At 38.5% G+C, this 24366-nt stretch overlaps 3 protein-coding genes across 3 annotated transcripts; 2 read left to right on the forward strand and 1 right to left on the reverse strand.

Moving 5' to 3' along the window:
* Positions 1–73: 73 nt before the first annotated feature.
* On the forward strand, positions 74–1427 carry LOC103990581 (probable GDP-L-fucose synthase 1). Its single transcript, XM_009409768.3, has one exon. The coding sequence runs from the start codon at positions 245–247 to the stop codon at positions 1235–1237; it is 993 nt and encodes a 330-aa protein (XP_009408043.2). The 5' UTR covers positions 74–244; the 3' UTR covers positions 1238–1427.
* A 3265-nt stretch (positions 1428–4692) lies between these two features.
* Positions 4693–12383, forward strand: LOC103990580 (ubiquitin receptor RAD23b). The gene is made up of 13 exons (XM_065116196.1): positions 4693–4873; positions 5690–5851; positions 6407–6445; positions 6524–6630; positions 6745–6789; positions 8101–8278; positions 8360–8509; positions 8589–8654; positions 9846–9893; positions 9970–10079; positions 11479–11560; positions 11648–11763; positions 12047–12383. Exons 1-12 carry the CDS (start codon positions 4808–4810, stop codon positions 11759–11761), a joined length of 1167 nt encoding a protein of 388 aa, XP_064972268.1. The 5' UTR covers positions 4693–4807; the 3' UTR covers positions 11762–11763; positions 12047–12383.
* A 4912-nt stretch (positions 12384–17295) lies between these two features.
* LOC103990579 (uncharacterized) lies at positions 17296–19250 on the reverse strand. Its single transcript, XM_065116197.1, has 5 exons — positions 18875–19250; positions 17944–18681; positions 17767–17846; positions 17608–17679; positions 17296–17534 (listed from the first exon to the last, which is right to left on the reverse strand). The coding sequence occupies exons 1-5, from the start codon at positions 19196–19198 to the stop codon at positions 17348–17350; spliced, it is 1401 nt and encodes a 466-aa protein (XP_064972269.1). The 5' UTR covers positions 19199–19250; the 3' UTR covers positions 17296–17347.
* Between the last annotated feature and the right edge of the window lie 5116 nt (positions 19251–24366).

A 24366-nucleotide genomic window follows, 5' to 3' on the forward strand; every position in this document is an offset into this window, starting at 1 on the left:
TTTTCGTCAACTCTAATAATGCTTGTATAAAATAATATTTGTCATCGCCTCGCATCGTGCGAACTCGTCCCCTTCTGCCCCACTCCTCTCCGATAACTCTTGGATCACGTGCAGCTCACATGTTCTCCTCCTTCGGCCAAGCTCCCCTCCGCCTCCCTTATTATTGCAATCCCTTCCACTCTTCCTCCCCACACCATCAGTATCCGGTGACCCCCTCCGCTTCCCCTTCCTCCCTGTGAAGGTGATGGGCAAGCTCGAATCGGAGAACGCGGAGGCGATCGGCTCGTTCCTCTCCGACACGTCGGCGAAGGTGTTCGTTGCGGGCCACCGCGGCCTCGTCGGCTCCGCCATACACCGCAAGCTCCTCGCCCTCGGCTTCACCAACCTCCTCGTCCGCACCCATGCCGAACTCGATCTCACCCGCCAGGCCGATGTCGAGGCCTTCTTCGCCGCGGAGCGCCCCCGCTACGTCATCGTGGCCGCCGCCAAGGTCGGCGGCATCCACGCCAACTCTACCTACCCTGCTGACTTCATCGCCGTCAACCTCCAGATCCAGACCAACATCATCGACGCCGCCCTCCGCTGCGCTGGTGGCGCTGTCCGCAAGCTCCTCTTCCTTGGCTCCTCCTGCATCTACCCCAAGCTCGCCCCCCAGCCCATCCCGGAGTCCGCCCTCCTCTCCGGCCCCCTGGAGCCCACCAACGAGTGGTACGCCGTGGCCAAGATCGCCGGCATCAAGATGTGCCAGGCCTACCGGATCCAGCACGGCCTCGACGCCATCTCCGCCATGCCGACCAACCTCTACGGTCCCCACGACAATTTCCACCCAGAGAATTCCCACGTCCTCCCGGCCCTGATCCGGCGCTTCCACAAGGCTAAGGTCTCCTGTGCCAATGAGGTGGTCGTCTGGGGCACGGGCTCGCCCCTGAGGGAGTTCCTCCATGTGGATGATCTCGCAGATGCGGTGGTCTTCCTAATGGATCGGTACTCGGGGTTGGAGCACGTTAATGTGGGGAGCGGGAAGGAGGTGACCATAAAGGAGCTGGCGGAGATGGTGAAGGAGGTGGTCGGCTTTGAGGGGGAGCTCGTGTGGGACAATACAAAGCCCGATGGGACGCCGAGGAAGCTGATGGATAGCTCAATGCTCGCCGGAATGGGTTGGGATGCAAAGATCCCTCTCCGTGAAGGGCTAGCGGATACGTACAAGTGGTATGTGGAGAATGTCGTCGACCATTAGCCATGAATTGATGTTCTATCGCATTATTATTACTTGGATCTGTGTTGTTGCCATTAGTACCAGTATGCTTCTAGGATAAGCCTACACCTGAGTTTGAGGTTCTTCATATTTACAGATATCTGTGTGCACGGATTTGTAATATCATTGTTATGTTGATTTACTACTTCAATAAGATAGACTCATGCTGCTACCTTGCTGTTGTAAGATCTTGCATCAGTTAGATTGATAAAAATAGATCTGAGACTTGGTGGTTGAGTCCAGAAAGAAACCCATTTGCAAGGAAGTCTAGATGAATATTCAGATCAGTGAACTGTAAACAGCATATGGTTTGGGTATTAAGTATCTTCGGTACCGCATGCTAAATGGCTATCCTGAGTGTTGATGGTTGGTTAATCATTAGGAGAGGAAGGAACTGACATTGGCTCTTTGATCTGCAAGTTTTTAGAACTGCGTAATCGCTTACCTGATGACTGCTGCCCAGATCCATAACCGATGTATGTTTAATTTTGCTTTGCTCACATGCTTGTTGCTTGTTTTCATATAAATATTTGAAGGATGGTCAATCTTTAGTGAAAGTGGCTCTTGGCATTTATGAAAGCATTTCTAGGTTGTTATTATTCAGAGTTTTTTTATTGTTATTTCTTGAGAATTTTCAAGTTCAAGACTTTGTGGAAGTGTTTGGTTTGTAGACATTCACAAAGCTCTTTAAATTCCAGATGGATTGATGGAGCTGCAGAAAAAGTATATTCCCACTTGCGTCACATTGTTCATGTTCTGTGATCATGCCACTTTAACTATCCAAGTTACTTTTCTGGAGCCTATAAAATATTTTTGGCCAATGCAATAGAGGCACCTTAAGATTATACATCGAGCCAGATCGGCAAAAAAATTCTTCATGCATTGTGCTTCTCTCTCGTGTTAGGCCCTGATTTTTTGCTTAACTAGTTTCACTTTTTCTGCAATTCAAAGTTTTAGGGGAACTTTCATATTTGAGTTTTTATTATTCTAAGAAATGTGAAGGAATATGTTCACAGCATTTTATCCGTTTGCTTGCATCTAATATTTGGATTGCTTTTGTTGTCAATAATCTTGTTATAGTGTGATGCCATCTTGCTCCTGTGCTAGAATTTAACATGGCAGCAGGCTATCTTCCTGAAGTCTATACTAAACACTTTCTAATCTTTTGTGTTTTCACCGGTTCCCATAGCTACTAAAGGAGAGAAGGTGTTATATTTTAATTTTTGATCTTCTTCTGCTCATCGGTATGCTTCACTAGTTTCAGTAGATCCACTATAGCAGAAAAATGTTATGATTCGACAGTTTTCGACTCCTAGTTTCTCTTCATACTTTCCTGTTAGATGTGGAGCAGTCAACATTGTTACTTGAAATGGTCTAGTGTGAAATTAGGATTTGAATAGGAGTTCAATTTGGCAATCCATTTCCATTTGTTCACCTAGAGAATGTTGACCGGTCTACCTAACTTGTATAAGTTAGAATTGACCAAAGGAGTAACCAGACCCTGAAGGCATGCAATCATCGTATATTATGTTATAACCTTTTTAACCATATCTATGATTGGTTGATTCTTTTGATCACAATTGATTTATTTTGGGCCTAACTTGCATGTCTTTTGGGTTGTTGCATCTTAATGTTTAACTCCTGATGCAAAAACATGGAAAATGTGAGCGGCCACTCCCGGATCGTGTCATGCCTTCCGTTCAAGGTAAACTGCTAGATTTTATGCTTTCAGTCAAAGCCCGTCTGCCCTATGCCTTCATGTTCACTGGCTGAACACAGTCTTTGTGATCTCCTCTGAGAATACATTATCTCCACTTGTAGCAAAACAGACTTTTCCTGTTGACAATATGCTCATCTAGCTGTGCTTCTGTCTACAACAACTCTGCATTGTCTTCCCTGTTTAAGATGTACATTATTACTATGCAGAAAGCAAAATAGATGCAGGAGATGATCACTGGATGTACAATATGTTGCCAATATCTTTCTTGGGAAAATTGATACTGTTTACAACTTTTGTGTTTTTTTGTCAACTATGTCATTAGGTGGCAATAAAATTGACCAAATTTCTGTATAGGAGGATTATTGGCCTACTTGATTGATGCAAATGATGGGACAAAGTTTTGTTATTGGTTTCTGAGTTTGGAGGTCAGATTTCTATAGGTTTGAAGTAATTGTTTTCTGGTGATGATACCCATTGATCAATATGGAAATATAAAACTGTTCAATGACCTTTTCTTATCTAATTTTGATATGTATTATGGACTCTTTTTTTTTGTATTGAATTCATGGTGATTTCCTCTCCTGTTTTCTCAGGTATGAGAATTTTTTTTTCAGCTCTATAATTTTATTTTTTTGTTATCAGCTTTACCCTTTTTGTTTCTTGGCAAAAGCAATATTGTCTAAATTTTATAGTGAGGTTCCCATGCACTTTCATGTTGTCTCAGTTGCATGCACCTAAAAAGAAGGTGAATTTTGATATGTATTATGACTGCTGTCCACTATCCATATTCTTTTTCATTTAGACTAAAATGTAGCTTTTTCATCAAACTATGGTTGTAAGTTTGACTTCTGTCCTGTGGAAAATGTAAAGCACAAAATAGTTTTCCTTGAATCTCTTGATGAATTAAATTTTATATAACATCAAAGAAATTAGTCCTTTTTTAATTGATAATGCAGCACAGGACAAGGGTACTACTAACTAGTCCATGACACCAATTATGATTTGTAACTTAGCTTTTTTTATGTTTGTAATATTTATTTATGGATGATGTAGTAGTAGATTTCATTTTTATTTATATAAGATAGTGTATTAAGCTCAAATTAAATGCATGTTTATAATCTATAATATGCCATTTAGAATTTGACGATTTTAATGTGTCATGCCAAGTTTACAAAATGCCAATCCACACTCAAATTCTCCAAATACAATGTTCTACTAAAACATGATGTGTAGCAAATATGCCTCTGCCACTAACTTCCCATTAATGGAATATATATATATATATATATATATATATATATATATATATATATATATATATATATATTATTTGAGTCTTTAAGAATTTTTTTAAGAGTTTGATGTTTGATTTGATCAATATGTTTCATGCTCGTTCGGTGAAAAAAAAAATCTTAATTTTACCATAATAACAGTCTAAGCACAAAAAAAAAGGACTTTGATTTATGGAAATACGTACGAAAAAAAAACAACTTCGGAGGGAAATAAGGGAATCAACCAAAGCATGCAAAAAGGAAAAGAAACCAAAGGCAATGATATTTCTACTCTCTTTAGTTGCTCGAAGCGTACCTTTTATGTCATTGGACAGACCGGGGGGCCAGCAGGGACCCACAGCCATCGTCATGAGCCTGTTGACTGGTAGACGAGGACGCAGTAAAACCGGTAGACAAGTAATTTTTGAAAACTGAGCCCCCTTTTCCATTTTCTTTCCTTTTCTTCCGAGTTAGGGTTCCGCCCATCTCTCTCTCTCTCTCTCTCTCTTGCCCGCTCTCGAGAGGCTGTAAGGAGACGGGGAAAGAAGGGGGTTGATCGCGATGAAGCTGACGGTGAAGACGCTGAAGGGCACCCACTTCGAAATCCGGGTTCAGCCCAACGATACGGTACAATCCCGAGCCCACCAAACCCCCCATCTCTGTTCCTTTGGAACGGTTCTTCCCGAGGACCATTTCCCGGTTCTTGATCTCTTGCTTTGTTATTTCGAGTGATGAAACGTACTCTCTTCTTCTCTAACTTAGTTTCCTTTCTCGTCGATGGTTCTTCTGTCCAGGGCTTAGATCACAATTGCATTCATATTCAACTTTTGAATGCCATCATAATTAAATTCCGATGGAGTAGTTGGGTTTGTGTTTTTGCGATTCGGACTCATAAGCCTCTTGACATCTGTTTCTTAACTTGATATTTTATCCCATACAAGGCGTGGAATGAAGGAGATTGAAGATTCAGTGAGGAAAGGGGGGAAATGATCAAAATGGTTAAGTTGTGCGTGTGCTCTGCGGTAACAAACTTGGTGACACTAAATCGATCGTTGTCGGAGGTTTCTGTAACCTGTCAGTTCATTAGATTGACAGCCTTTATAAGGAAATACATTGGCTTCTATGCTTATGAGAAATTACTTTCAGATTATCTATTTGATCATGATTTAAGGATTTTACTTTTTAACATCTATACTTGCATTCTTAGTGCATAGAATGTGCTGTCCTGTGCATTCTATTCAAGGTTGCTGACACTGATCACATTTGTTGGATGATTCAAAAATAAAATGAAAAACTTATGGTTGAGATTGTTAAAAAAAATGTTATTAGAGTTTGACTCTTAAATTCAAATGTGATACTTGTTTATGATGATTACTTTTTTATTTTTAAATGCTTTTGTCGTCTAGCAGTTTGCTGATGGAATATTTTCTTATTGTATGTCAGATTATGGCCGTGAAGAAAAATATTGAGCAAATACAAGGAAAAGACAGTTATCCGTGGGGGCAACAGTTGTTGATTCACAATGGAAAAGTTTTGAAAGATGAAACCACATTGGAAGAGAACAAAGTTAAAGAAGATGGTTTTCTTGTTGTCATGCTTAGCAAGGTCTGCACATTTAACGTGCAATATGCTTGAGCTTTTGTAAATAGATTAGCTTGGTTGTGTAACTTGTAATGTAAATCCAAAATTAGTTTTGCAGTTATGATGTAACCAGAGATATACAGGTTTAAGCTTGTCTTTAAAAAGTATACCTTTATGGAATGGCCACATGCAACTAGGACAATTCCAACAAAAGTGAGAAATATGAGAAATAATGCTTTTCTGAATTTCACCTAGTAGAATATATCTACAAACGCTAATGTTTTATAGTAGAATATTTCTATAGTTTTTAGGGGCTTTCATATCTATTTTCCACACCAATCATCTAGGTTAATTTACCATGAGTTTTAGCGCCGATTGAAACAGGCGACTTCTGTCTTCTTCTTTGAAAGCTTCAATTGCCAAGATGAATCTAACAATGGCAAACGCTGTGCTGGTCATTCGTATGTCTGTCATTAACAAAAATTCTGATTGCAAGCATTTTGCAGTAATAATTACTGAATAACCATCTGTTAATTTCTTGTTTCTGTATTAATGTCTCATTGCTTCATTATTTTTCAGAGTAAAGCTGCAGGATCTAGTGGATCTTCGTCAGCCCAGGTGTATCATATGTTACATATCTTTTTTTCTGAATGAATGAGCATATGTTAGTTTCTGACTAAATCTTTTTGTTGACAGCCTTCGGCGACTTCTGCAGTCCAGCATCCTACTCCTAAAGAAGCCCCAACCCAAGTTCCAGTACAAGCTCCACCACAAGTAGCAGCACAAGCTGCACCACCAACTCCGTGAGTGCACTAAGAGTCCTTTCCCCTTCCTAAAAAATATGCACCTTAATTGAAGTTGCCATATCATCTATGTTGTTTTATCTGACTTGTTTGTTTGATACTTTCTTGTTTCAGAGTCCCAGTGAGTTCTTCAATTGGATCTCAAGGATCAAACTTGGAGTATGAGTTCTGTTTACAATTAGTATTTGCTTGTTCTAGAATGCATAGAGTGAGAAATAATTCAAATTCTATAGTATGATTTGATACGTACAAGGACAAAGTGGCAACCTTTATAGTTTGTGTATGCTTGATTATTTTATTATTTGTCATCTAAGTGCAATTGAAGGTAAACAATGCTTTTTTGAATTTGTAATAGACTATAGAGTATAGATTGTGTGCTTTTCCTATGTTCATTTGTTGAATGTTATGCTTTCTTTAAGTTTATTGAATGGTTTACTCAAATTAAAAAATAAGATCCTCTTCTTGTGATGCAAATAAATAGTTAAGTTTGGTGCTAAATTCTGCTGAAAATTCAGATAAATCCTAGCTAGGAGATATAATCTGATATGTAACCCTTTGACCGTAACATGTTGTCAAGCATTGTGCTAATTGGGTGGATTGTTGACTAAAACAAAAGAAATGACAAGTGAAACAACTGCATTATAACTCGTATCACATAGAAGTCCCAAAAAATGACAACCATGGCATTTGTTATTTGTTGGAACAGTCACCTACACTAGTGAGGCTTCTTGAGAAACTATTTAGATAATACTACTACTCTTGGACTTTTATGCATCAAGACACCAGGATTAACTGCGTGGTAAATACCGTCTGATGGAGAACTAGGCTGTGGACCAACCCATTTTGATGGTTCTGGCCCAGTCCATATTTCAATTAACAACCCAATTAAACCTGTATTCCCCCCCCAAGCCCCTTAGGGCGTGTTGCCACCTGCCTCCAGCCACTGGTAATCCTCCTCTTCCCCTCCTTGGTACTGCAGCACATAGCAGCAAACCATGTGTCTGGATGCTGGTATGAGTTGGACTGTTACCAGTCCAGCCAGGGACGATGATTAAAAAAACCCTGACTTTTGCCAAAAATTTCTTGAACTAGGCACTGGCTTTGGAATGTGATCATCGATTTGATAACCGATTCTAAAATTGGTTCGTCTCAGTTTAAGTTGAATGCAATGGACAACCCATTATTTCAAAGAAAGGCTTGGATGAAGATGTTAGTGGTCAATCTAGTGGAGAATGTTCTCTTACGATGACCATTTTTGTGTTTGATGTTTCTTACTTAGATTCATACTTTAGAGTAAGAGGTTGAAGCAAACTAATTGTTGACTGTTCTTTTACCTAATAATATAAGTGACCTCTAAATTCTAATGTCCTGTTTCTAGGTGAATAATCTTGTCTCTTCGACATTTTTGTGGCTCTTCATCTAAAAACATTTGCATGCTTGGAAATGTAACCGGGATCCTTCTTTTTGTAGGGTATCTGCTGATACCTATGGTCAAGCTGCATCCAATTTAATTGCAGGGAGTAATCTTGAGCAGATGGTTAGTCAATTGCTGGAGATGGGTGGTGGCAACTGGGATAGAGACACAGTTCTTCTTGCACTTCGTGCTGCTTACAACAACCCAGAGCGTGCTGTGGAATACTTATACTCTGTATGCAGTTGATATATTTTCACAGCAGAACTGTCAAAAAAAATTATACTTATCATTGACAATGTTATAATTTTATATCAGGGTATTCCAGCAACAACAGAAATTGCAGTTCCAGTTGATCCCTTCCCTTTGTCTCAGGCATCTAGTCAAGGGGCCAACCCAACTGATGCAACTGCTCCAGGATTTCTGTCTGGACTTCCTAATTCTGCTCCATTGAATATGTTCCCACAGGTTCAACACTATATCTCAATGAGTATGTTTTCTTTTGGTATAGTGGCAGTTAAAAGGCCTACTGATTTAACTGTAACAGGGTAATACTAATCCTGGAGTGGGTGCTGGAGGTGGATCTCTGGACTTCCTTAGAAATAATCCACAGGCATGCTAATCTGCACAATATGCTTTTAATCCTTTGTCACCTTGCTCACATGTCTAATCCTACTTTAGATCCTTTTTTTTTTTTCTTTTTATAGAGTTGGGCTTACATCGATAGTGGCTTTAATTGTCCTATCTGCAAAAAGAAATAGATTATCTCGTGCTCCGAAGCACATAAATTTATAACATATCAAAATTATAGTTCAAGAATGCTGAATATCAGGTCATCCTATAAGTTTTTAGCAGGAATTATCTAGTTTAGACTGTATATGCAAGGAATGCTTGGAGCAAGTTGAATGTGTTTTATTACCTTCCAGTTTAACCGATAATTACATTAAGGGAATGGTAGCATTTGTATGCCAGGTTGAAATAAATTATGAACAAAAAGAATGAAAATTAACTTTGTTCTAAATGGTCTCCTTTACAAGATATTTCCTATAGCTGAAGTAAGGAATTTGCTATCCACCGCCACCACCATCACTAGTACTAATACAGCGTTGTTTCCGATGATTATCTTCTATCCATATGTTGAAACTACTTTCGATGCTTTTCCTTCTGGTTGGTTTTACCTTTGATTTTTTGGATGGAATTCTTTTAGTCTGTATTTTTCTTTTGCAACACTAAATATTGATCTTACCACTCTCATTTCTTCTATGCTAATTTTGTGATCATTTTTTCCAACATTTGGATCCATAATACATCAATGGCCATATAATTGTTTTATAATTTTTTTGTTTTAAAGTCTAGAAGTGCTTGTAAGGCTATAGTTGTGCTCAAGGTCGGTTGTGGAATTGATGTGGATCACGAGATCATTCTTGGGTTGAATTGCTGACTTGTTAGCTTGTTTCAATCTAAGTTTGATCAGTGAAGTTCTGTGTCTTCTGGAACTGATTCACTATATACAGCTTAGTTGATTTATATTGGAGAATACCAGGAAATCATCTACTTTGAAATGGCTGTTCTGCAGATGTTGGAGTGTTTTATGTTGTAAAATTCGGCATGGTGGAATTTTCATGTTAGCTTTTGATTAGGTCTTAAACCAAGGTCATCAAAGATGCATATGTACCTACTAATGTTGGGCATTATTTGTGGTAAAAAAAGAATTGTCATTGGATTGGACTTAGGAACTTGGACACCTTTAGTTGGTTTTGATTTTACAGTTTTGCTATTTTAAGACTTCTTACTGTTGTTGTAGTTCTTAGCCTTGCGAGCAATGGTTCAAGCAAATCCACAGATTTTGCAGGTCAGAATTTTTATTTGAGGTGTAAATTTTATTTTGTAAATATAATTTGTGTTTTTAACAATTGCTTGTCTTGCAGCCAATGCTTCAGGAACTAAGCAAGCAAAACCCTCAACTTTTAAGACTAATACAGGAGCATCACGCAGAGTTTCTTCAGTTAATAAATGAACCTATTGAAGGCCTTGAAGGGTGAGCATATTAATGCAAGTTATATAGGTGATGTTGATTTGAATATCCTAAATTTCCTATTTCTGTTGAATAGATATCTAGGTATTGATGCTGTATAGCACAGTTTGGGAGGCTCAGTTTAGTTTGAGATATCAGCTAAATCCAGGGTCTTGGTAGTAGATATATATACTATCTTTTAGTTAAATATTTGGTTGTGTTGTTGCCAATTCTCTAGCTGATGAAAAAAATCTCGAGGATGGAGTTGATTGGGATGATGAAGTGAAATGGATGTTGCCTAAGTGGATTAGGGATGGGATAAGTGGATTTATGGAGAAACAGTATAGTAATGGAGTGGGAGACATGGGTAAATGTGGGACAAGCAAGGACATTAAGGGTGGTGAAGGAGTATGAGGATTGTGTTGGGGGAGAGTTGCTGTTCTATGAAAGCAATGGTCATGGGGGGTGCCTGCATTGCGGTAGTTGAGCTTGAGATTTTGTTTGACTGTTGTTATGTTTTTATTGGTGGATTGTGTATATGAGGGTGGGGGCGCATGGCAAACAAAATGGAGAGAGTAGGATATATTGGGTAGAAGATGGGGATGATTTAGAGATAAAACAGAAAACTTGATATATCTTATGTAAAATCTGTGGCATCTATATTATTCCTTTTCTTAATTTTGTTAACTGATACGTTTTACTGCTATAACAAAAGTAAAATATTACTCTAGTTAATCTTAGAGTTTGTTTTTTCATCCAGTGGTATCCATATGAATCAGAATTTCATTTCTTTCCTTGTCAGACCCCCGTTTGACAAAAACTATCTCATGGTTAGATAAATAGTTTTATTTTGTTTCAATTAGGATGCTCCTATTCTGTTTATGGCAATCTTTCTGATCAAGTATCTGGTGCTTGTGCTAAAGCACTCATGCTTAAGAATTGGAGCAGACATGAGGTTCAGAGGAATGTTATAGTTAGAGCATAATGGCATGTGAAACTTTTGATCATGACAATAAGAACCAAAATAGAAGGAAGAGATCTGAACTATATTGGTTTTCATGCGAAAATTTCAAATTGATGGATAGTTTCATTCTGTCATGAACTATTTATGCTTTAGTGTGATAAAGAAGAAATCTAAAAGCTTAAACAATTTCCAGCGTAAAAAGAAAATATTCAATGAAAAGCTTCTCTTAATTTTATCATAATTGCTAAGGCTTGCAACTGTCTTCTTTACTATATTAATTAAACAATCTTATATATTCCTCATTCCCTTGGAATAAGTGTTTGACTTGTAGGTCAAGTTTGTAATCTTGCTTGGGTCTGTAAATTTTGTAGCTTTGTTTATTAAGGTCTTATTCTACCTAGAAGTTTCTGATATCGCCATATCAGAAGTCTCAAATGTTTGCTTATTAAATTTTCTCAGGGATATGTTTGATCAGCCTGAGCAAGATGAGATGCCACATACCATAAATGTGACAGCAGAAGAGCAGGAGGCAATTGGACGAGTATGCTGATTAGTCCTCTTTAGTCTTGATACATGCTTGTATGTTATTTCTGTTATGATATTCTGACATGTTTAGAATGTTGATCAGCTTGAAGCAATGGGTTTTGACCGAGCAAGCGTTATCGAAGCATTCTTAGCTTGCGACAGGAACGAGCAGTTGGCTGCAAACTATTTATTGGAGCACGCCGGTGATGAGGATTGAAGGTACTTCAATACGAACTTGCTCTTGTTCAGTCACTTGAAATTAGAATGGCAAGAAGGCAACTTGTTTCTTTAATATGATTAATGAATGATCCAAGTCCTGATATCTCAATGTATTGGGGCGGTGCATGTGAGTTATCGCTAGACACTCTTTCATGTTTAATTGACCTTAAACATGATGCATGTGATCAGTGTGATTCCAGCAAATTCTTTTTAGCATATGTTCATCATTCTTTTGACACCATTGCTGGCTTTGGTTAACAAAGAATCGGTTGTATTGGACCAGGGAATTGGGATAATGCCCGTATGCCAACTTGTAAAAGATGCATGGATTTCTCTGTTGATACCAACCAAGTCTCTTGGGAGATGGAAAATGTCTTTCATGCATTTGTGGAATTAGATGGTCATCTTATTAAACCTGTTGCGAAGTTTAATATGACTTGATAAATTATCATCATTGGAGAAAACTGTACCGTGAACGTAGAGAGATAGAGAGAGAGAGACAGAGAGAGAGAGAGAGAGAGACTGTTGTGACAGTGTATATGTTATTTTATTCATAACATTCTTTTTTTTTTTTTAACATTTAGATATTTGGTGATAAGATGTGTACTATAATTGCTGGTGCGTGTGTCGCCAAAGCTCTATCATTATTGATTGATCGACCAACTTGGTATACCTCGATTGCCTCGTATTGCTTAAGGTCAACGTTGGATCTTGGGCTGCAAGTCAACCCTGGCAAGCCCGTGATTGCTTACCTTGTAAAGGGCTGATCTGATGACATAGAGGCAGTCCCACGATATCCGTCCTATGGTGCTTCTATCTTTCTGCAGGCCTTCACATCAGCCATCTGGTCAATTTATTCGTTGACCATGATCACTGGTCAACGTCATATCCATCCGCTTTTATACAATTATCTAACAGCTTCGACATCGCTCAACTCGTAATGTGCCTCAACTTAAACTGAATCATGAAATAACCGACTAGGATAATATTCGAATTGTATTCATGTGGCGCACCTCTCAATATCCCACACGAATCTCGTGATGTGTCTCCTCTCCCTATCTCCTTTCTCTCTCTTCAGCTTTCGACGGTTCATCGAGATTCCTCCAATAAAATCAAAGATACATTAGGCTCCTGAATTCTTGCATTTGTTTAGTTCCTCTTTTTCGACCGGTCTGTTAGCTGATCGTTAAATATAATTACTTTGTATGCAGAAAAGATTAATATTTTTCTAAGAGGAACAAAAAAAAAAAGTCTAGTTGTCTTTATATATCGATATCATTATTATTTTTAAATGGAATGATAATATGTTTACAGATTAAAAAAAAAGATACACATGATCAAATATAGATTTTACCTAGATTTAAAGCCCTCATTTTGACCTACTAAATCAAAGTCCAACTTTGACTTTCTCTTTTAAGATTTTTACTGACCTAATTTCGGGTTTAGATCAATTAGATGTTGGCAATTCCAAATCAATCTTGATTAGTCTAAATGGACTTGTGGTTGGTCCAAAATAGATTGAACCCAATTTGGGTGGCCCAATTAAATAGGGTTGATTGGGCCAATTTAGGATCCTTTATGGAATTAAAAAAATTTATAGTGTTCGTTTAAAGTTTTTATTTATTAAATATTGATATTTTTATTTGCTTGTGGTATTTAATTTCTAATTATTATTATTATTGGATATTTATAGAGTTATTCATATATATATATATATATATATATATATATATATATATATATATATATATATAATTATAAAATAATATTTATTTTTCACATAAAGGTATAATTTTTGTTTTATTATGATTACAGTCATCATATAAGTTTTCATTTTGGCTGATTAATGTTTGAAAAATATTATGATTATTATTTATTATTATTAAATTATTTCTACATAAATTATAGTAATTAAAATTATGTGAATATTATTTATAATTTATATTTTTAAGTTTTATATGACTTGTAATCTCTAAAGTGGTCTTAGACTTAGAGGTATAAATTATAATAAATATTTTATCATTTATATGATATTTAATATATATTTTATACTTTTATATTATTTTTATAGTTGCTAATATATTTTGGACTAATAAATTTATAAAATTATATTTAGAATTAGTTATAAATGATATTAAAAAATAATATTCAAAATAACATATATAATTAGGATATTTAGATGATCCTAAAGAAATATCTATTTTAAATACTTACATGATGAGGTATAATAATATTATTTTAGATATCCTTATAGTTTATACTTATATACCTAAATGTAGCAATAATATTCCATAATAATGATATTGATCCTTCAAAATTATAAAATTTTATGTGAGTACTAGATATGTTAATATTTTACCTAAAGATGAAATAATGATGATATCAATAGTTTAACATTTATTAAAAAAAACTCAAGACACTAATATTATATTATTTTTATTTTACAATAGTACTTCCCATTATATTACTATCCGGACTTGCCGAAAGGATTATAGACTTAATTATTGAAAATTCTATAGTACATGTAATTGAAATAAATAATTGGGAAAGAGCTCTTTACACCTAGTTTTATGACAATTACTAATAATATTTAGATTTTATTATAGAATATAATTTGTGTATTGAAATTTGTTAACAGTACCTTCAAGAAAAAACTGATTACAGCTTATTATTATGATATTCGAAGAATTCTAGGATAAATCCACTAACAATGCTACAAAGTTTAAAAATTTTGACATAGTGAGCTTTTGTTGTATAATTTATTCTTAATTTTCTTCCTTCTTAATTTAGCTCATTTACAATTCATTACATACACAAATAAAGGATAAATAAAACTTATATATGTGGAAGAATTAAAATTAAAATAAGAAAAGTCTCATGATATTTTGATTACTATTCGAGTTATAATGAAGATCAATCCGCCTCCATCATATGAACGGATATACAATATTTATTCGATTATCTCGATGTCCCTTTCGAATAATCTATGATCGAAATTATTTAGAGTCTATATTTAAAGGTGAATTAATCTCATTATCGTGATCTCATCATTATCTGATTCTCATTGTACAAATCCACAAACATCACAATATATGTAAAAGATAATATAAAGTGAAAAAATATTAAATAAATAATAAACAAAAAGAGTATGTATCATGTCACACGTGTTATCACTCATATGATTGACTTATAAGGCACCTATGACTAGCAAAATCATCTTAAGCGATAGGCATAATTACTTATTGTTTATATTTAAAGATGATTCATGTGATGGATTTTGAAGATGATTCTAAAAATTTAGTTTTTTAATCTATAATTATTAGGATATTATTATCTTTTATTGATAACAAACTCAATATATTTATGATTAATAAAAATTAATTATAAAATTATGTATAATGATTTATAAAAAAATTAAGATAAATATTAAGTTTGTAACAATTTGATAGTCAAGTGTTTGAAATAAAATATAGTTTGATAAACTCCTTGAGATTATATATACTTACATATGTGGATCATTTCATGTTTTCAATTGTATGGAGAATAAAATTTCACCACATGATCTATCGAAATATGACTATATATATATATATATATATATATATATATATATATATATATATATATATATATATATATATTATGAATAGTCTCATGTTATTGTACACAAATGAAATCAGAAGATAATTAGATAAAAATATAAAAAATTATCATATTTAATAGCAGTAGTTAATTTTATAGATGACGTTCAAGATTTTGATCTTTTACTTGATTCCTAATATTGAAGATATATACATTAATGCTCCTTTATCATATTTTATTTGATAGATAGCTATTCCGTAAATCATTGAACAAATTGATGAGGGATAAATAATAAAATAATATTAACAAACTCTCATATGATATTAATGTGATAGCTAATAATCTAATAAGAAAATCATAATTGTTAGTTTTGAGAAAATCTTAAAAGAAAAGGAGATATATCATTTCTAATAATTATGTGGTATATTTATAAGAATCAAATAATGACATAAAAATCAATCAGGACCCCTTATTATTTTTATAAAATTTGAAAATTAATGATCTTGAAAAGTGAATGGTATAATAGAAAAAGAGTTAAAATAAATGGATTAGTGGTATTTGAAAATCATCTAGTTGTTCAATAATTATAAAAATATTGATTTATAAATAAATTTTTAAGATTAAACATGACTCAAAGAAGAATATCAAGTTATATAAACTAGTCAATAGTTTTGCCCCTAAAGAAAGCATTGACTACAGCAGGATATTTTTTCTAGTTTTTAAATGAACTCACGAAAAATCATCATGATATTAGAAACCTATTATGATCTTAACTTATATCATATGGATATGAAAATAAATTTTTGAAATAAAGATTTAGATAAGAAAATCTATATGGAATAATTAAAGGATTTGCAAAGAAAGAAAAGTTTGGCTTATAAACTTAGAATATCTATTTATGATCTTAAACAAACTTTTGAATAACGATATATAAAGTTTCATAATACCATTACTTTTTTCGAATTTAATGAAAATACTATTGCTCAGTATTTTATGTCAAAAATTTTAAGATAATTAATATGGATGAAACAACTCATTTTATTGGTATTAAAATATTTAGAGATAAATATCAAAAATTATTACGATTCTCTTTGGTTCTTATTTCGTTTATAGTGGTTGGATAGGAAGAGACGAGAAGACGAGTGTCAAAATCTTTCTTCAAAATATATAATATTTATTTGAATATTTGCCTTAATAAAACTTAGCCATAGATATCAAAATCTTTCTTCGACGATAGTGTTGTCGTAAGAAGAATTAGATCTTCTTTTGGTTATGTGATATGTAACCTAAGAAGATCTCTGCAATTCCTCTTTCCTCGAATCCATTTCGGTCATTGTCACATGTGACCTCTGTTCCTTTTTCTTCGAACCAAAAGGAAGCCATTTCCATCCGTCTCCATTCTTCTCATGCAACATCTGAATTCTCTTGCTTTCTGCAACAGTTTGACATCATCAATCTGATATCTGCGTCACGAGGATATCGAAGAAGTGCCCAAAAGAAAGTACGAAGCTTTGGGAAATCAAAATTCTTCTGACCTCATGATGTTGTCTACTTAAACTGAGGTAAGCAAAATTCTATTCAATTGTCATTTCTGGGATATCTTTAGATGATTGAGTTAAATTTCTTACTTCTTTGTGTAGTATGTAATCTGTGTTCAGCTTTTGATTGCAGCAATTCTATTCAATTGTCTTTTACCTTTTATCGATTGAGATTGTTCAATGCTGCAGAATGGCAGAAGATGTTTGGGGTCTGCATTTATTGCATCAGATGATTGAGATGACAGGAAAAGACTATATGAGTATGTCAAGGAATCCCCTCTGCAGTAGATACGAACTGGGAAGAGATTCATTCATACGTCTCTCACTTACAGACAGCAAAAGAAATCAATTTGGAGAGAGAAGAATCACACACATTCTAAGAACTATGACAGCATGCATGCATGCTTTGAGAGAGAGAGAGAGAGAGAGAGAGAGAGAGAGAGATCAATGTGAAGTCTTGTGGTTCATGACTTGTGAGAGAAGAGATTGAGATGGAAGCTGTCATCCTTCTCTTGGAAGGCGACCCATTTCTCTGCACTGCCATGCTCGTCTCTTGCAGAGCTACGGAGGGCCTCCATCTCCCCCACATGACCTTTGAACTCCTTCCTCACCACGTCGAGCACGACGGCTCCGTGCCTGTCGCACCATGACCTGCAACGATGGAGTAGAGTTTCCTTGCATTAGAAACAAAGCCGCAACAGAGTAGCGTTTCCTCAGAGCTCACTTGGGAAAAAAGTCGTTCAAGTCGGCCTTGTCGATGGGAAGCTTGGTTGATATTGCCTCGATCTGTTCGTCCCTGTCACAGTGGAGAGAGGTAAACGCTCCTTGTGATCATGCCTGTAGATAGAAGAAGGAAGACATTGGTTCTCGGAATAGAGTTTACGAGAAATTAAGGTTTGGATTCCTCGCGCACAGCTCCGATTGAATTCGACTGAGCTCCGTCTTTATCTTCTCTGCTGAGACCTTCAACGAGAGGGAGAGAAGACCGTGAAAGTCATTTACGATTCAGATACTTTCTATCTATCCGTCTACAGCATGAACAGATTGCAATGTCTCAGACCTCGTCAGAGTGCATCTTCTTCTTGAGCCGCTTCGTGTCGGGGCCTTCGCCGACGGGGCTCGCGGCAAGGGTGCAGGCGATGGACGAAACCTCATCCGATCTCTTCCCCGGGGGCAAGTAGGGAGTGGTGGATTCGTCCTCGTTGCCGCCACCTCTCTTCCATTTCTTCAGCATGTCAAGTCCCCAGTGCTTCTTCGTCGGCCTCATCGGTTTCTCTTCCGGCTCAGCAATTAGGGGCTCGCTTTTCTCGTTCTCATCTCGCCTCTCTCTCCGGAACAGCTCTTGGAATGCCTTCCTCTTCCCTTTGTCGGACTTGATGGGGATCAACGGGGAGCCCTCCGGCATCAGGATCGAGCTCTTGTCGCTCGGTTGGTTCCTGGCCCAAAAGGGGTTCTCCATCGAAGGCCTTGATGGGTCCATGGCGTTCACATCCACGGAGCCTAAAGGCCCCTTGTTCGTTTGGGAGGAGTCCTTCTTCCCCTTCCCCGTCGTCCACGACGCCGCATTGCCGATGAAGGCTTTGATGGGAGTTCGGTGCTTCGCCTTCTCTACAGCCGGAGGGGGCTCTTTGTCCCCGAGCTCTATGAACGACCACTCCTCCTCGGAGCTCATCGTCGGGCACCGGACGATCACGTCGCGGCAATCGAGCTCCGCGCCGTGCATTGCGAGCCTCTGCAGCAGAGGCCTCTTGGATGAATGGTACACCTCCGCGGAGATGCATTTAGCATACAACAATTCCTACAAGAGAAGGGGGAAATAAAAATCCCTTTTTTATCACTTGCAGGCCCTCAGATTCACTTGAAAGGAACAACTGCTTCGATTCTTGCTCTTCCTTTTCCCTCTCTCAAGGAAAAAAGATCATTTTTTTGGCATACATTGAAAGCAGATGTAAGACGAGGAGGAAAGAGAAGGGGTTCTGATTTGGGAAAACCTGCAAGAAGAGAAGCTTGTCGCGGATGACGCCGGGCGGGTCTGGATCCCTGGGGGCGGCGATGAGGGTGTCGAGCATATGGGTGCAGAAGGCGGCCACGTCGCTCTCGGGCACCATTCCTTCCTTGTGAAGGCCCATGAGGTGAAGGATTCGGTGGAAGGAGTCCTGCTGCCACTTAAGGCTGTCGGAGTGGCACTTGGCCAGCTTCTGGTCCGGCAGCGGCGGCCGCCGGCTCTTGAGGCCGAAGGGCAGGATCGACTTGCACAGGGAGGTGATGGTGTCGTGGAAGGAGGAGTAGTAGGTGGGAGTGTAAGCGTACGCCATCTTCTTCTTCTTCTTCTTTCTTCTTGGGAATTCGACTTCGGGAGAAGGAAAGGAAGAGCGTGCTGATTTAAGGATTGTAAGAGGAGTTTCGGAACGTTTGGGGCTCAACGGTAGACAAAACTAGCCGTTGGAGTGACGCAGTTTTGCAATGAAGCCCTTGGCATTGTTTGAGTAAGCATATTTTCCCCTGAGATTGTTGCACTGAGGCCCTTATTATTTCTTGGAATCAGAAAATGATTCCCAAAAAATATGGTAAAGAATAGGGGTGGAATCTGAAAGATCGGCTCGCCACTGCCGGTAAGGATCTCCCCCGGCTCTGTAAATCTCGACCGTTCGTACTACTTTCGTAAGGATCTCCCACGGATCTTCACATCTCCACCGTTCTTTATCTCTCAACTCACGGCTAATACTACTTTATCTCTCAACAGTCAACTGTCACTTTGCAAACTCCTATTTAAAATTAAAATTAATAAAACACATATCTTTGTGTGTGTGTGTGTTTTTTTTTAGATTTTAAAGCTAAGACTGTGCCATTAAATAGACATATCAATTATACTTTCTTTAAGGCTAAATTGGATGAAGAAAATGTATTTGTTGGGAATGATACATAGTCTCTTTTGTAAAAGAAATAAAAATAATTTTTAAAAAAAATCTAAAAATAAAATCTTGTGTGAAGATTTTTCTAACCACACCAAACTGTATTAATTTTGGAAGGCAAATTATTATTTTTATTTGAACACTTCCCCAATTTTTTTTGTTATATTAGCTATTCAATTTGTTGTATTTATTTTATGATCAAACTTCTCAATGGGTTAATTGACTTATTAACTTGATTGAATCCAAGTCGCATATCAAAATATTTAAATTAAAATTAATAAATAATAAATCTATCCTTATAAATCAATGTAAATATTGTCTCTGATGTAAAATTAATTGGGGGTTTCCCACTTTCATTAAATAACATATAATTTGTTAGCCCAATAACTTATACTAAAAGTAGAAAAAGAACTTATTTTATTGATCCAACTCAGATTAATTTTGCATTAAAATGTTCTTGTCCCTTAGGTTAAATACAAGAAAAAATATAAAAAATATAAAAGTAATATATTTACCATTGAATCAAATTAAATATATGATTTTATCTTTCATTCGAAAAAGATAATATTATTGATCGTTATGTTTCCATTTTTGTATTTTTCACAAAATCTTCCATCAGAATTTGAAACCTTCAATCATAATTATAATTTATTCTTTTAAAAAAAATTAAATATTTTTTGAGAAATTAAAAAAAAAAATAAATTATACTTATTTAGTATGTTGCCGTGTTGTCACGGACTTAGCTGGTTTTACCTAAGTCGTGCGGCACTCCTGCGTGTCCGTCCGCAAAGGTTAGCCTCCTCCAAGCCTCCCATTGTCCCTTAGGACCAACAAAAGAGAGAACGGGCTAGAGAGAACGCCTCAATCGGGATCCACAAGCAAACATCTCCGAAAAACACTTCGTAGACAATACAAATTACAAACAGACTTTACAAGCTCTGAACAGTGGCACAACAAAGGGTAAAATGGTCCATTACAGATCAAAAATCTCTCGCACGTGTCCACATGACATAACCTTTATTTACAAGCCTAAAGAGGCCACCAACCCAACTAAAATGAGACTATTAAGTCTTCGGCTGCCCCTCTATATGCTGTACAAGGCATGAACATGCCAAAAGACACGGACATACATAAGCATTACATCAAACACCCTGTTTCGAAGTTTGTCCGTGACATTCTCCCCCACTTATTCCTTCGACGTCCTCGTTGAAGCCTTTGTCGACACTGCAACTCCTCGCTTTTGCTGAGTCTTCAATCTTCTGCTCCAGCTACAATGCACCTCTTGGCTCCCAACTGCTCTCCGCTGCTGTTTTTGAGTAGTCGAACCTTTGATCCGCCATGCTGCTGCAACTCACCCATGACTCTGACTCTGGTGTGGGGTTGGCTAAGTTGTGTTGATCATTGTTGATTCCTACGGATCCCCCAGATGAAGGAAAAGACCATCCTTACTGCGCTAGTCTCTCATTTTCCTCATGCTGCTTGAACTGGGTGGATGCTTGTTGGAGCTTTAACGAGCATCGTCTCGCAAACTTCTGAAGTTTTGGGTCCTTCCTCCACAGAATCTGCTCATTGACTCTTCTTTCAGTTAGTTGTCACATCCAAGTAGGTTCGCATCACTTCCGCTTTCGATTGACATTTCGTTGGGAAATGAAGCGGACAATCTACTCTCAGTAGCACTGATCACCGTTGGTGAGGATTTGACAACTATTGTCTTCCATTATCTTCGAAGGGTCTTTGAACTTGTGCAGAGCTCCTCTGCTGGATAGATAAGAGAATTGGGGTACTCGGTTTCGCCCATCCTCTTAAGAGTTGAGAAGGCAAAGGTTACTTGACTTCGCCCGCCTCCTCGAGATTGTACTTCATGCATCAAGCTGGTTACTGGCCTTCGCCTGCTCTTTGCTCACACTTTTGAAGCACTTGAAGTGTTTGCACTCCTTGCGTTGAGTTAGCTACTGTGATTCACCTTCTCAATGCTATCGAACTTCTGGAATGCAAGAAGTTTTCACCCCAACTTGGAGTAATTCTCTGATAGATGAGGTCGCCTTTGGGATTGTACCGTCTTCTCCATCAATCCTGCCGCCTACTCCACTGAGTAGTAAAGGTACAGCATCGCGTACTGCTTGCTTCGTTCCTTGGTCGTGCACTCTTGCATGACCCGAAGTCCTTCACTTACGGCTATCTTGATGAGAAACTTGTTGACACCGGTTTTACGAAGTTCCTCGGCCTTTGCCCTTCAGCCTTGTCTCGGTACTTGGAGATTGCCTCTGCATGCTCCACCTCCTTGGCCCCTTTCACGACCAAGCGCTCTCCCTCCATGAGAGCAAGGGATCAATGACTTTCACGGAAGTCCCGCCTCTGCGGTACCATGGCGCTGCCATGACCATGGCCCTACTATCCGTTGCCTCGCATCTGCATCCCTTTTCTTCACGATCAGTAGATATGTCTCTGTGGCACTCCTCTGAGTCCACCTCCATTCTAACTGATGCTTGATTTTGGGTAGCTAAGTCCCTCTGGACTCGTCGTCGCTTCCTCGCCCCTTTCGACCCCCTGCTTCAACACCTCTGTGTTCTTCAAGCAGTCCGTTTGGTCGATGGAAAGACAGACCACAACTCCCATGCATGGCCTCTGCCATCATGTTATAGGGTTTGCACCGATTCTGTTCTCCTTAGTTTCCTTGGTAGCAACGTTCGCTTACTCGGCCTTGTCCTCTGACTTGCCGGGCTCCCTTAAGTGAATATGAGCTCTGGAGCAGTCCAACTCTCCAGCTGCTTCGATCATACCTCTGCATGATCAAGTCCCTCCCATGGAACTCACTGGTACTTGCATTCGAACTTTTTCCTTAGTGGAACACAGCCCCCATATGCTGATGACCAAGGTTTTCATCCGATGCAAAATTCGATGCACGCCCGGAAGACCCGCCTCTGCGGTACCATGGCCTTCACTCCTTGAATCCATAGCCCTTCTTGTCGTCGTGTTGTTCACCGAAGTGGAGCTCCCAGTAGCTCCCGATCATACCTCCATATGATCTAGTCCCTCCCGGGACTATGTTGTGTGTATCGCATTGCCACGAACTGTTCCACCACGATCCGCTGCACCATGTCGCCTCCTGGTAACATCTCCATTGCATTCTGATCCTTGTGGAATAAACTCGAATTGTGAACCCCCCATGTGTGGCCTCTGCCAATACATCGTAGGGTCTCCTCCACCTTCGATTTTGTTCGCTCCTTTGGCAATCGACCTTCATCCACCCACTCTTGGGTCACACCTAGATGAAGCACTGCTCTAGGACAGTCCGTCGCCTAGTAGCTCCCGAAGTCCACTGACTTCACTGTAATTTGTGCACCATTGTCTGGATCTTGGGCCTCTGCCCCTACCAGCACAATCTCCGCTGCGCACCGCTTCCTTCATGGCAACTTTGAATGACAACACTGTGGCATATTCTTCAAAAGTACCCGCCTCTGCGTCCTCTTGCCCCGTGCTAAGGCCTTCTGAACTCAACTTCGCCTTCGCAAATTGAGTCGCCTTAGTTCCTTCATCAAATGCTCCTCCGAGATAAGGTGCATGTGTCCCGAAGCTCCCTTCGTCTTTGGCACCATACAAGATGAGTCCGCTCCGTCAGAATGAAAGACCCATGGAACAACATGATCCTACTCTTGCCTCTACAAGAGTTCATGTCCTTGAAATATGTCTAAGGAAAGCACTGTGCCTCTGCTCCATGTTCCAACTTCTATGCTGGCTCCCTTCATGCGGCTTGAGTACTTCGCCAAGTTACACCCAAGTTGTTCCGCTTCTCGTTCTCACATTGAGTTGATGATGGCCCTCGCGCCCACCATTCCACGGGTCAGCCCTCCCTTGAGTCCGATCTCCACATCGACTCCAAGTGTGCCTTCATTTAAGTTGCTTTGGGTCGCTCCCCCACTTGATCTCGCAATGCATCCACCAATGCATTCTCTCAAGCGAGATCATACGACGACTCCTCGCCGCTTGCTCAGTCCATCGAGCTTCGTCGAGTTGTTGTTTGTTGAGGTACTCCTCCTCAACATGTGCGGTCCGTCGCACATGATTCTCCCTCTGGAGAGCCGGGACTTATCCCTCCTGGATAACTATCCCGTTGGAACGACATCTCTCTTCGTTTCGGAGACCACCATCCCCTTGGACTACTCCGATCTGCTGAACAAACTGTGCATTGTTCTGCCTCCAGCAAATGCACTTGCTAGATTGCGACTCCACGTCAATACAGCCCCCGTTGCACCACTCAAGGCCTAGCAAAATGCTGACTCATTGCACACTTCAGCCTCCTACAGACGTATCCTTCACATGCCGAAGAGAAAGTTTCAATGCTCCATGGTGCCGAGTTTCGGTCGCCTTGGGATGGCCACGAACAGTCTGTCGTCCGCATACAAGCCCATGCATGAGTACCGAATTCTTCGAGTTAGTAATTCCCCTCACCTCTGTGAGCTTTGCAAAACTCTTTCGGTCGCTGAGCAACTCATTCCACCTTGCCTGGTCTCATCCTTTGCCAAGTGCCTCGCTTGCCTTGAGCACCATCAAGTATAGTTGTCAACGTTGAG

The sequence above is a fragment of the Musa acuminata genome, chromosome BXJ2-7, assembly GCF_036884655.1.
Source record: "Musa acuminata AAA Group cultivar baxijiao chromosome BXJ2-7, Cavendish_Baxijiao_AAA, whole genome shotgun sequence".
Classification (NCBI taxonomy): Eukaryota; Viridiplantae; Streptophyta; class Magnoliopsida; order Zingiberales; family Musaceae; genus Musa; species Musa acuminata.